Source organism: Pan paniscus, chromosome 5 (genome assembly GCF_029289425.2).
Source record: "Pan paniscus chromosome 5, NHGRI_mPanPan1-v2.0_pri, whole genome shotgun sequence".
Lineage (NCBI taxonomy): Eukaryota > Metazoa > Chordata > Mammalia > Primates > Hominidae > Pan > Pan paniscus.
Window position 1 is genome coordinate 158,118,236 of NC_073254.2, and position 13,644 is coordinate 158,131,879.

Sequence of the window (13,644 nt, forward strand, 5' to 3'; positions counted from 1 at the left end):
TGTTTTGTTCAGAAATTGGATCTGTGGCTGAGACTAATGATTCCCCTCCCTATGCCATAGGAAGAGAGCTATGATTACTCAGGTATATCTCTGCAACTCTGTCTTCACCAATGCAATATATGAGATTTGTGTAACTTCTGCCTCTGAGGCATGGACTCCTCTACTCTATTTCCTCTTCCTATGGGCTAGAACACAATGTGCCTGGTACATATCTTTGAGACACACAAATGAGAACAACCCCCTACGGGATGAGGAAACAGTAACATTTAAGGTACATGGTCACTTAATCTCCTGGGACCTGCTGCACCAACCTCAACCACTGACTCAGGGTTTAATTGAAGAGAGAAGTAAGTGTCTATGCTTTGTAAACCACTGTACTGTTGGGTCTTTGTTAAAACAACTTAGCCTTTCCATCAAATAACATGTACATGTTGCATCGTACTGAAGTTATTGATTGTTACGAGCAAAGTACTGATTAAATTATATGAACTCAGGAACAGGATTCGTATTTTTCTATTTGAAAAGCAATCTCATTTGGCATTTTGAAGATGATATTTCACCAGAAGAATCTGCATATAGGACTAATTTTTTTGACATTTTAAACTAACTGAATTTGGATCTACAGGGAAAAAGTAACAATATATTTCAAGATGTTTAATATATCCAACACTAACAAATACATTTTAAGTAATCACTGTGGTTACTATGTGTGCACAATTTTGTAACACATAAAGAGAAAATTAATGAAGACATTTTGAATAGAAAAATGATATTAGTTATATTACGTCTCTGTTATAAACTTTAATAATTTCAAAAAGAGAAATTTGAAATATTGAGGAAAAAATTGATAAAAGATCTGTTTTCCAAAATCCTGAATCCATATTAAAGTTGATACTCAAAGAAGAAAGCTAATCTCCAATACTTTATTTTAATACATTGAAGAATGATTATAAGTTTATAGCCATTTTAGATTAAGATTAAAGAAGACTTTCCATTGCTAAACAGAGTTCACTGTTGTTATTAATAGCATTCACAGCAACTTATTTGTGTGAGCCAGAATTTTTAAGCAACAAAACTAAAAACACTGGAAAGAAATAGGCATCACAGAGCAAACCACTGTGATTGTCCTCATGCCCGCAACCTAGAATGAATTTAGGAAGAGGCAAGTATGCCTGCTGCAGTGAATGAAATCATGCTTAGTAGTAACTATTCTAGTTAACAGTATGTACTGTTTTATACCTAAAACAGTTGTTTCAGTTTTTTAACATATCTATACATGTATGTATACACTGGATGATAATGCAAAGCATATTTTCTACTGTGAGTTATAGAAAAAAAGTAGAAAGGTGTTTACTTTCCTTCATAGCCATCCACTGGGTTGTTTATCCGTGTGATTTCACCAGCTCTTAATCCACTGCAACCAGGCTGCAGTCATCATTTCTCCCGGGTCTGGCTTCCATGGGATCCTAACTCTCTCACATTCATTACACCATTTTCTGTGTTTATCTTTGTCCTTTCTCTGGATGTTGACCTTGTTGCCTGGATACTACTTTTATTTCATTTTTGTGCCACTTTTTTTTTTTTTAAATAACACTTCTGATTATAAAAGTAAAAATATTTAATGAAAAATAAACTCACCTATAAGCCCATCAAAGATAATCACTTAATATTTTGTATGTACTTTTGATAGATATGTATGTACATATATGTATGTATTTTTGAACTTATATATACATCTACATCAAATATTTAAATAAAATTGGAATCATGTAGTATACAAAAGTACATAGCATTTTACAATTTGCTTACTTAAGTATATAGTATAAGCCACTTTTCTTTTTTTTTTTTTCTTTCTCTTTTTTTTTTTTTTGAGACAGTGTCTTGCTCTGTCGCCCAGGCTGGAGTGCAGTGGCGAGATCTCAGCTCACTGCAACCTCTGCCTCAGGGTTCAAGCACTTCTTGTGCCTCAGCCTCTCGAGTAGCTGGGATTACAGGCGTGTGCCACCACACCCGGCTAATTTTTGTATTTTTAGTAGAGGCAGGGGGGGTCTCACCATGTTGGCCAGGCTGGTCTCCAACTCCTGACCTCAGGCGATCCACCTGCCTTGGCATCTCAAAGTGCTGGGATTACAGGTGTGAGCCACTGCCCCCGACACCACTTTTCACATTATTCAATATTTCTCTCCTACGTTATTCTTTTTAAGTTAAAAACAATTTTTTTTTTAGTAGAGATGAGGTCTTGCCATGTTGCCCAGGCTGCTCTCAAACTCCTCAGCTCAACCAATCTGCCTGCCTCAGCCTCCGAAAGTGCTGGGATTACAGGCATGAGCCAACATGTCTAGTCCCCCACATTATTCTCAAAGGCTATATAATATGATGCTTTATGAATATATCATGGGTTATCTATCCATATCCTTGTTGCATATTTAGTTTTCTCTTTTTTTAGAATTGAAAGACACACTGAACTGCTTGTAGAAAGATCCTTATCCATTTCCATAATCACTTTCTTAGGATGAATTCCCAGAAGTGGAATTGTTAGGTCAGAGCTATACCTATGCCACATACACATCCAGGCTCCCTCCCTCCAGGAATGTACTACCAAGTTACACTCTGACCAGCACCCAAGACATGAGAGGACCTTGTTGTTCAGCTCCTTCAATAACATTTAAAAAATCTCTCAGTCAATTTGATTAATAGAAAATAGCATCTTATTTAAAAGTTTGTTCTCTTTATTAGGCACTTGAACATTTTTTATAAGTTTATGGGGTCATATGTATTCTCTCCTCTGTAAACTGACTTTATATATATTGGCTTTTTTAAAAAAGAAGGAGCATTTGTTTTTTAATTCTTTGTTAAAGCTTTTTTTTTAAACAAAGCTATTCAAACTTTATATGTCTGACATTAATATAAACATTTTCCTAGTTTGCAGCTTAAACAAAATTGTTTTTAATTGTAAAAATAGTAAACACTTTAAAATAGATTCAAAAATATAAATCCACATATAATTAAGATTTAGAGTTATCATCTTTTCTTCCTTCAATCCATCCCTCAGAGTATCATTTGCTTTTTAATTTTGTATGAAACTTTTGGCATAAAGGTCTTAAATATTCAAATAGTCAAATCTATTGACCTTTTTTCCTTCAGTTTCTGCCTTAGTTTGTTAGAAATAATCTTAATGCATTAAGATAAGTTTATTCACTTATGCTTTCTTCTAAACTTTTCATCATTTAATTCTTAAATTTAATTCTTTAATACATTTGTAATTTATTTTGCTACACGATATAAAGTTGTGATCTATATATTTTTCCAAATAGTTAACAATTTTCTTTAACCCAAGTACATTATCTGCTGCGGCGTTTTTACTTTTTTTTTTTTTTTTAAACCTTTCTTTAAATGATGGCTTCACTGGGCATGAGGGTAGTGGTAGAAGGATCCTTGGGGGCTGGGACTTTGTAGGTTTTGCCTCCTCAGTACCAAGAGCGCCGAAGGAGTAGTCTAACATCCCCATGTGTTGGACACCCTCCAATGGCACTCCCTCCCCTGGCTGACCCCCTACACCTCGGATTTCGGACTGCTCCTCTCAGCCTCCTCCCTGGGCCCTTGCTCCTGTACCCATGATTTGAGAATTAGGGGGGCCGTCACTCCCTCTTTTGTGCAACCTTTGTCAGACTCGAGGCATCAACAACTCCCTATATTTACCACCCTTCAAATACTGGCATCCCTCCCAGAGCCCTATCCTGAGTTCCTGTCCTTAAAAAAAATCTACAAGTATGTCATTATCATTTCAATCTGAACATGTTCAAAACTGAACTCATATATCCCCCCTAATCCAAACCCTTTCTATCTTCTCTTCTTTAAAATGGGGCCACCATCCTCCCAATTTCCTAAACAAGAAACCTGGAAGCCATCCCATATACACCGTCTCTCCCCTATTGTGTCATTAAATCCTATTGTTTCTACCCTTCAATATCTCTTGACATACTTTCCTTTATTCCCCTCCTACCCACCCTTGGCCTAATTGGTTTCTAGATTCCTGCAGAACCTTTGTTCTCCCAGCTGCCAGTCTGCCCCTCTGCAGTCCATCATCCTCACTTCCACCACAGGAACATTTTCAAAGAAAAAGGAAACACGGGGTGCCCTGTCACACTGCCTTCCCCACCGCCCGCGTGAGTCTCCTGGGGCTCCCCCTTTTCACCCCAATGAGAAGCCCTCTGCTGCGGCGGCCCTTGTGCACCACATTTTTCACAGGGCAGCAATTCAGCGCAAGAGAGGATGGGAAGGGGAGGAGAGAGAGGTTTTTAGAAGGGGCTCTGGATTCAGGACGTGTTTGGAGTCTAACTCTTGTTGGTCTAGGAAGTAACTCAGCCTCTCTGGGTCTGGTTTCCTTGGGCGTATCAAGCTCTACCCCAGCCCCACCGCAGCCCACCGCCCGCCGCGTGTTGAAAGCTTGACTGGAGGTTCCCTGCAGGCAGGGGCACAGTGTGTGCAACGCTGCATCGCCCGAGCCTGGCACAGGGAGTGGCCCAAAAAAGCTGTTAGTGACTGAACACAAGAATTTTCTGGTTAGCAGACGACGGGATGCAGCGGGCGCGGCGCCTGCACCACGCTGGGGGTCCCGGTATCCGGGCTGGGCCGCTCCGACTCCGCCCGCGGCCACCGTCGGCTCAGGGGGTGCGAAGACCGCGGCGAGGCCCCTCCCCGCCTGCCTCCCGCCGCCCGCCGCGGACCAGGCGCTCCCTCCCGGCGGCTGGCGAGCCAGCTCCGGACATCCGTCCCCACCTTTCCGCTAAGCGCGGTGCCCGCGGGGCCTGCCTCGGCGGTCAGGTCAGCGGCCTCCAGCCTCACTCTCCGGCCCCAGCCCGCAGCCGCCGCCGAGCGGAGCGCACCTGACCCAGGCGGGCGGGGCGGCGGGCGGGGCGCGGGGCTGACGTGGCCCGCGGCATGGAGCGGGCGTGATTCATCAGCATCCGCGCCGGGGCGGCCGCCTAGGCGCCCAGGGCCAGGCAGCGGCGGCTTCCCCGGCCCGGCTCGCCCGCGCTTCTCTCCCTGTGGGCGGCGGCCCGGCGCCTGGAAGGTCAAGATGGAAGAAATCCTGAGGAAGCTGCAGAAGGAGGCGTCCGGGAGCAAGTACAAAGCCATCAAGGAGAGCTGCACCTGGGCCCTGGGTAAGCGCCCGGCACCTGCTCGCCGCGGCGGGAGGGCCGCGCGGCCGGAGGGCCGCGCGGCCGGGGCTGAACCCGCGCCTCCGCGCGTGGGGCTTTCGCGGAGCGTTGGTCATGGGTGCCGTTCGCGCGATTGCGAGAGTCGCCTCGGGAAATTGATGTGGGATTTGAGAGTCTTGGCTCGGGCGTGGACATCAGCCGCCTCCCCTCCGGTCTCTTTCACTCTCCGAAACCTTCCTCGGGAACCGCTGTCCTCCCTGCCTGGCGGCCCCCTTCTCCCGGTCCCGGCGCTGGGGACGATGCTTCCCCATCGCCGAGTTAGGCAGGACCCGGAGCCGGTGCGAATCCTGGGGCCTGACAGCGAAGCGCCTCTGGGGAAAAGGGAAGTTAAACCAACAACCCCGATGTCGAATCCTTGGCGAGTGGAACCAGGAAGGAAAGGCTTGTTTAATTTGATTTTCCTGATAGAGGTCAGCTTGCTAAGTGTTAGCTTTCGTGGTTATTGCACATGAAAAATAACATACGGGCGGGGATCATGTTACCTCTGCAATTCTGTTGTGGTCTGCCCTTCAGACAGGTGGGATTTTAAGGCTGTGAGCTGTGCTAGCGTTGAAGTAAGTTCCAGGGAGCAAATTTGTGTTTCTCATCAGACTCAGGTTGCAGAACTCAGCAGTGGAAAAAAACGGAAAGACATTTCAGTTAGGCGGGGTTTGGGCAATCAAAATGGTCAGGATGGTAATGCAAATAGATCAGAAGCATACTTTGGGTGATGGTGATGCTTTTTAGAAAGGAAAGGCCAAGGAGAAGCCAGCGCAGCTAGCTCTGTGGGCTCCTCGCTCTGCCTTGCTGGAGCCTGATGTGATGCCTCAGTTGCCACTCAATTGAAAAATGAAATTGACTCCCTTTGCCTTGCAACCAAGAACCATCACTGTCTGTCATGACACTGTGTGTGCTTTGATGCAGCCTGAGATAGAGAAGAGCCTTTAGCAGGTTTTCCACTAAATGTAAAATTTTGAGAGTGGTTTAGGTGACTCTTAATATATAGATGGTCTTAATTCACATATGTTTGGGTGTGTGTACAGGTAATTATAGCAGCATCTTTTTTTTTAACCTGTGCCTATCATCACAAAATTGTCTAGAATATTGTCTAGGAAGTTTGTCTTGTAGGTAGAACAAGCACTTGACCATTCTAGCTTACTGTTAAAGAAAAATGGACCAGAAATCTGAGAGAACAGCAAGGGCTCTTAAAGCCACAGTACTATTTTTGCGTTGCCATTGTCATTCAGCAGAGTGATTCGAAGCTAGATTCCAAAATGCCTCTAATGAAGGGTCACAGATGGCTGGGTAACATGATAAAGCAGGGCCCAATTGTGCTTTAAACATGCCATTCCTAGTATTCGTTATTATTTTGCTCCAAATTAAGCAGATTTAGATAAACAGGGAGGAGGAGATTAATCTAGTATTTTAATAAGTTTGAATACTGACATCAACATCTTATTAAGTGAAACCACAACGTTGCTGAGTTTAGGTCCTTTAAAGCCATTGGGGAGGCTGAGCATTGAGGCAGGTAAATTATTCGAGTCAAATCTGAAAGAAACCAGCCCGAGTGGATGTACTTCCTTTCCCAGTGATTGTTCTGTAATTAGCAAGACAAGACAGAAGTGCATGAAATAGTTAAATAATAGTGCAGGGCATTCATTGTGCAGTTGGATTGGGCAAACCAGGAAAACAAGTCAAAGAAGGCAGGATAAATGTGTTGTCCATGGATTGGGGGAGAATTGGTGTGAGCTGGTGGGGCTTTTGAAGTAGATTTCACTTGAAGAATGGGGAAGCTATGGGTTCCTTCTTTCCTTAGCTTCTTTATTTAGGAAACATTTATTAAGACCTCCCTGGTAATGAGCAATGGGATATATGGATGAATAAAATGTCCCCTGTAAGGAATTTGTTAGAAGGGCATGCTGGAGACATGAACAAAGGCCTATAGGGATAGGTTTTCCTGTTGCCTTTCCCACTCCAGTCCATTTCCACTGCCCGTCACTGTTTAGATTACAAAACACCTGTCACTCTTCAACCCCCCTAATTTATTTCTAGATTAATGTGTAAATTCCTCAGAATGCTCTTCAGAATCTAGCCCCAGCCTCTGTTCTTGTCACTCCCCAACCAAGATTCAACAATCTAGTGGCAGTCAGCTGCAGCACTTTGTTGAACATGCTGTGTGGCACACTTCTCTCTTTGCCTTTGCTCTTGCTAGTCCTTCTGTAGGGAATTCCCTTTTCAGACTCGGCAAGGTCCATCTTGTTTGTCTGGGTTCAGATCCTTGCCTTGATGACTCTCTTAGAGTACCTACTATTTTGGATAATAGTTGATTGTGTGCACAGGTAGGCTCTTACGGGCAGTGTAATTGACAAATATGTTGGGTGCAAGAGACAAAAAAGCTAGTTTAAGCTGAGCTATACAAAACGGGATTTATTTACTCCTTTAACTAAAATACCCCTTATAAGAATAGCTGTGATTTAGGAATTAGACACTGTTTCAGGGATCTTGTCCTGCTCTTTGTGGGTTGACTGACATGCTCTGCGTGGGTCTCCACAGTTTTGGGCTCATGAATCAACACATTTAGACCATCTCATGAAAAGAGGCAACAATAAACTTAGACCATCTCAGGAAAACAGGTCTCATCCCCCACTTAGACCATCATGTGAGGGGGAGGTCAACCGCTACTTAGGTCGTCATGGGAAAGGGGGGTTACCTCTCACATAGACCCTCATGAGAGAGGGGTCATCCCCCACTTAGACCCTCATAGGAGCAAGGGGCCATCCCCTACTTAGACTATCATGGGAGAGAGGGGTCATCCTCACTTAGACCCTCATGGGAGAGAGGAAGCATCCCCCACTGAGACCCTCCTAGGAGAGAAAGGTCATCCCCCTCTGAGACCCTCATAGGAGAGAGAGGTCATCCCCCTCTGAGACCCTCATGAGAGAGAGAGGGCATCCCCCTCTGAGACCATTGTGGGAGACAGGGGTCATCCCCCACTTAGACCCTCATGGGAGAGAGAGGACATCCCCCTCTGAGACCCTCATAGGAGAGAGAGGGCATCCCCTTCTGAGACCCTCATAGGAGAGAGAGGTCATCCCCCTCTGAGACCCTCATGAGAGAGAGGGGGCATCCCCCACTGAGACCCTCCTAGGAGAGAGAGGGCATCCCCCTCTGAGACCCTCATGAGAGAGAGAGGGCATCCCCCTCTGAGACCCTCATGAGAGAGAGGGGGCATCCCCCACTGAGACCCTCCTAGGAGAGAGAGGGCATCCCCCTCTGAGACCCTCATGAGAGAGAGGGGGCATCCCCCTCTGAGACCCTCATGAGAGAGAGGGGGCATCCCCCTCTGAGACCCTCATGAGAGAGAGAGGGCATCCCCCTCTGAGACCCTCATGAGAGAGAGAGGGCATCCCCCTCTGAGACCCTCATGAGAGAGAGAGGGCATCCCCCTCTGAGACCCTCATGAGAGAGAGAGGGCATCCCCCTCTGAGACCCTCATGAGAGAGAGAGGGCATCCCCCTCTGAGACCCTCATGAGAGAGAGGGGGCATCCCCCTCTGAGACCCTCATGAGAGAGAGGGGGCATCCCCCTCTGAGACCATTGTGGGAGACAGGGGTCATCCCCCACTTAGACCCTCATGGGAGAGAGGGGATATCCCCCTCTGAGACCCTCATGGGAGAGAGATCATCCTTGATTTAGACCCTCATAAGAGAGAGGGGCATCTGACACTGAGACCCTTGTGAGAGACAGGGATTATCCCCCTCTGAGACTCTCATAGGAGCAAGGGGTCATCCCCTACTTAGACCATCATGGGAGAGAGGGGTCATCCTCACTTAGATGCTCATGGGACAGAGGGTCATTCCCCACTGAGACCCTCATGGGAGAGAGGGGGTCATCCCCCTCTGAGACCCACATGGGGGAGAGGGGCATCTCCCTCTGAGACCCTCATGAGAGAGAGGGGTCATCCCTCACTGAGACTGAGACCCTTATGGGAGGGAGGAGTCATTCCCCACTGAGACCCTAATGGGAGAGAGGGGTCATTTCCCTCTGAGACCCTCATGGGAGAGGGCTCATCCCTTACTTAGACCCTCAGAAGAGAGAGGGTCACTCCCCACTGAGACACTCATGAGAGACTGAGACTGAGACCCCCATAGGAGAGAGGGTCATCCGACTCTGAGACCCTCAAAGGAGAGAGGCATCATTCCTCACTCAGATCATTTTGAGATAGGTGATCATCACCATATTTAGACCATATCAAGACAGCTGGACTTCTGCAGTCACTCCTGCTTGATCCTTGGTTTCCCTTGTTCTCTTTGTCCTGATGATTCATGAGTGTATCCTTGAACCAGTCCTCTAGTCAAAGAATGAAATAGAATAACTGGTTTAGGCCTAGGCTACAAGTTCCACTGAAATCCAGAGCTGGGGAAAAATGGCTTCCTGGAAGTAAAATTAAGATGCTTCTTCAGAAGCCAGGGGAATGGATACTGGTCAATCAAAACAATACATGTAAACAGAGTAGTGAGCTCTTTAGCACAGGGACTGCCGTTTATGCTTCTTTGGTTGCTTCTGCACCTGTAGTGGAAGGCAGATGTTCAATAAGTAAATCAATACTTTAACTACTTGTTTGAGTTTTAAATAATATTCATCTTTTTCTGTTTATAAGAGTTATATATGTTCACTTTAGAATGTTGCAAATAATGGAACAACATAAAGAAAAAATTAAAATAATCTGCAGTCTCCCTATCCAGAGATAACACTGTTGACATTTTGGAGTCTTTCCCTTTGCAAAAGGTCATACCACATATGGCATATTGTCATGTGTTTTTTAACTTTAGCATCTTCTACTCTGTCTACTTTGTCATGACACTTCTCTGAAAATCAGTGTTAATGGCTGCAGAATAACTAATAAGGCATATGTATGTGTCTTCTCTTTATTTAGTGTTATCTGGTTGGTTGTTTTTGTTAGTGAGGAATGGCCTGGCCAGGGAGTAGAAAGGAATGAATTGGATGAAGGGTTGGCTTGGGGAAAGGCAGAAAGAACTTCAGAAACTGGCAGTCCTGGGGGCTTGCGAGCTAGGCTGTGGTGGGATGAAATAGAATTGCAGAACAGGAGAGCTGGAAGCAACCAAGTCCTACTTTTAGTATTTTATATCTATCAGGGGCCTTATACAGAATGAATGTGGAAAATGGAGGAGCGGGGAAAGAAACTAGAGGTACGAAGGCCAAGTAGGGGAAGAGGGAACATCTATCCAACCAGCACCCTTCTCTCTATCTACCCATCTGCTTTTTCTTCCAGCCACAGGTGATTACTTCACAGCCAAACTTCTTAAAAAGTATAGAAATTGTATCTGTGTTCTCACCTTCTACTCTGTCTTCATCTTTTTGTCATCTGCCTTTCACCTCCATCATCCCACCAACTCACAGTTACTGAAGAACAGTAACATACAGCCATTCAGCTGGCAGACCGTTCTCATTCCCATCTCAGAGGTCCTCCTGGTGACACTGGACACAACTGGGCACCTGCTTTACCTTGACTTCTATGATCACACCCTACCTTGGTTCTTGAGCCACTCTGTCTCCTTTGCTAGTGCCAGATTCTCTCCCCAGCTGTAAATATTTGAGTTTCTCAAAGGTTAGCTTTGAGCCCTCATCTCTTACTCCCAGCTCTTCTGGAGTTGAACACACACATACCCACAGCTTCAGCTCCATTTCTGAGAATGTGATGCCCGTGTTTATATCACTAGTCGACAGCAGTGCTCTGAAACGCACACCCCACAACTTAGCTACCTACTGAACATCTCCACCTGAATGGCTTGCAGGCACTCAGCTCAACAAGGCTCAAAGTGACTGTGTGTTCTTCCCCACCTCTACCTCACTGCCCAACCTCACTCACCTCTGGTGTTTCTAAATGATCAGTTGATGTCATCACCTGTCCAGTTGCATTGACCTGAAATCTAGAGTCATCCTTGATACATTTCTGTAATTTGCCATCTTACCTAGTCCATCACCCAAGCTCTGCTCATTTTTACCTCCTAAATATATGTCAAGCCTGTTCACTTCTTTCTACCTCTGTTGCCAGCTCTCCAGAATAAGCTGCCTTCTCTTTTTATCTGAACTTCTGCAACACCCTCTTAACTGCTCCTTCCTTGTCTGCTCTAGTTCTTTTTCCCAAGTAGTGTCACCTTGGAAACCCCAATCTTTTCATGACATGCCATGTTAAAACATTGAATAGCATCCCATTAGGATAAAAACAAAAGTCCTTGGTGTGTTCTGTCCAGCCCTACGTGGCCTGGCTCCTACCTGCCCCACAGCCTTGTGCTATGCCACCCTCATGAGAGAGAGGGTCATCCCCCTCTGAGACCCTCATGAGAGAGAGGGGTCCTTGCTCTCTGAATTTCAGCCACACTGATCTTCTTTCAGTTACTCAGCTACACTGTGCTCCCTCTTACTTCATTAATTCAGCAAATATTTAGTGAGTACCTACTATGTGCCAGGTACTGTTCCAAGTGTTAGGGATAACATGGTGAGCAAAACAGGCAAAAAGATCCAAGAGTTTACAGATTCTTGGAGAGATGACAGCCAGTAATCAAGATAAATAAATAAAATATACATGACAGCAAAGAGAGTGATAAGAGCTAAGAAAGGGAAAACATGAAATAGTGAAAAGATAGGAGGTACTTGGAGTAAAGAGGGAGTTGCCATTTAAATAGGGTATTCACGGAAAACCTTACTAAAAGGGAGGCTCCTAGTTGGGAAAACATCTGATGGCTTTGGGAAAGAGCAAGGAGCCAGGGGGCTGGAGCGACAGGAGAGAAGTAGGAAGTGAGGACCAGATCATGAAAGTCCTTGTTGGGCTCTCTAAGGATGAGATGGGGAGTCATTTGGGGTGGAGGAAATGCTCTCATCTGGGTCTTGACAGGGTCTCTCAGGCTACTGTGTTAAGCAGAGACTGCAGCTTCAGGGGCAAGCCCAAAAGCTAAAAGCCTAGAACAGAGGCTGGTACAGTCATCCAAGTGAGAGAAGGTGACAGCTTGGACCGAAGTGGCAGGACAGAGTCAGGGAAGATGTTGGGATTCTCCAAGCATTTCAAACTTATTATTCCCTCCACTCAGAGTGACCTCTCCTTATCTACTTTAAATAAATCATTTGTGGTCTCATTACCCCCAGCAGGAAGCCCTGACCTCACAGTCCACAGTAGGACCTCCTGTTCCACTTTTGCCTAATTTCCTGTATTTTCCTTCCTGGCGTTTATCATGCTTTGAAATGAGAATGTGCACTCCATGAATTCACGGATCGTGTCTGTTCTCACCACTGGGTCCCTAGCCCAGGACCTGGTTCAGTGTTTAGTGAGAGAATCAAAGAAGGGAGACAGGAATTGGCACTGGCATCTAAGGACTGTGTCAGGCCCTTTATGATCATGATCCTATCAGCTCCTCACAAGCATCCCGGGAGGAAGGTGTCATTGTCTTCTTTCTAAAGATGAGGGAACTGAAACTTAACAGAGGATAAGTGACCTGCCCCCATCCCAAGTGTCACAAGCTGGAGCGGAGCTGGGACTGGAACCTGGTTCTCTTTGCTTTCCTTCTTGATGCTTCCATGGTGCCCTCTCCCCAGCTACCATTCTGTCCTGGGTGCTTACAGCAAAGCTGCAGGCCATTTTCTCCTTGACCTTTGGATGCTCTTCGCCTTGGGTTCCACACTGATCCCATGTGCCTGGGAGTCTCACTGCACTTAGAGGTGTAGTTTCATGGTGGCTGCTGTGTGACAGCCTTTTCTCTTTTCCTTTTCTTCTAGCTTGCTCTTAGCCTTATAGAGCTGGGCACTGTTACCCAGCCTTGGTTGACTATATATCCCTCTGTCCTGTGGGAAAACCATGCTGATCTGGTTGTTCACTGTCACTGCCTTTCCTTGGGGAGCAGCATCGGCTCATCCTGGGTGCCAGTCCCTGCTGTGCTAACTGGTGGACTGCGCTGGCCTGTGTGGCCTTTGAGCTGCTTCCTGTACCTGCATCTCAGGGCTTCCCTTTCTTGTCATCCTGTCTCATCTTAAGCATTGACTTCAGTCCTTCATCTTCCTCCATTGGCCTTGTCTTCACAGTACCAAGAACCCTGCTGAACTCATCTTTCTGTTTTGCTGATTAATTGTCTTTCTGAAATCCACTCTTTTGCCCCACTGGCCACATCAAGCCCAGATCCTATCAGGCCTGTTCTTAGCCTTGAGTCTCTGATATATGTATATATTTCACATTTGTTATTCTCTCTGATCTCTGAGCAAGGTGGGAAGAGACGTTTCTCCTTCCCTGGTGAAAATAATTCAGATACACAGGGCTTGTTGACTCCAAGGAGTGAAGAAAGGGGTCAACACAATTTGAGCTGCAAGACTGGAGACAAGTTGGAAGGATTGAAATAGTACAGTTTTTTGGGGAAGAGACTGGTGAGCTTTTCAT

At 45.8% G+C, this 13,644-nt stretch overlaps 1 protein-coding gene across 1 annotated transcript in view; it reads left to right on the plus strand.

The window, feature by feature from the left end:
- Positions 1 to 859: 859 nt before the first annotated feature.
- ARFGEF3 (ARFGEF family member 3) overlaps positions 860 to 13,644 on the plus strand; it is a 187,463-nt gene continuing 174,678 nt past the window's right edge. Inside the window, exon 1 of the mRNA XM_034962938.3 lies at positions 860 to 5,165. Within this exon, the coding sequence (XP_034818829.3) occupies positions 5,081 to 5,165 (85 nt within the window). The 5' untranslated portion in view covers positions 860 to 5,080. The remainder of the gene's footprint in view (positions 5,166 to 13,644) is intronic.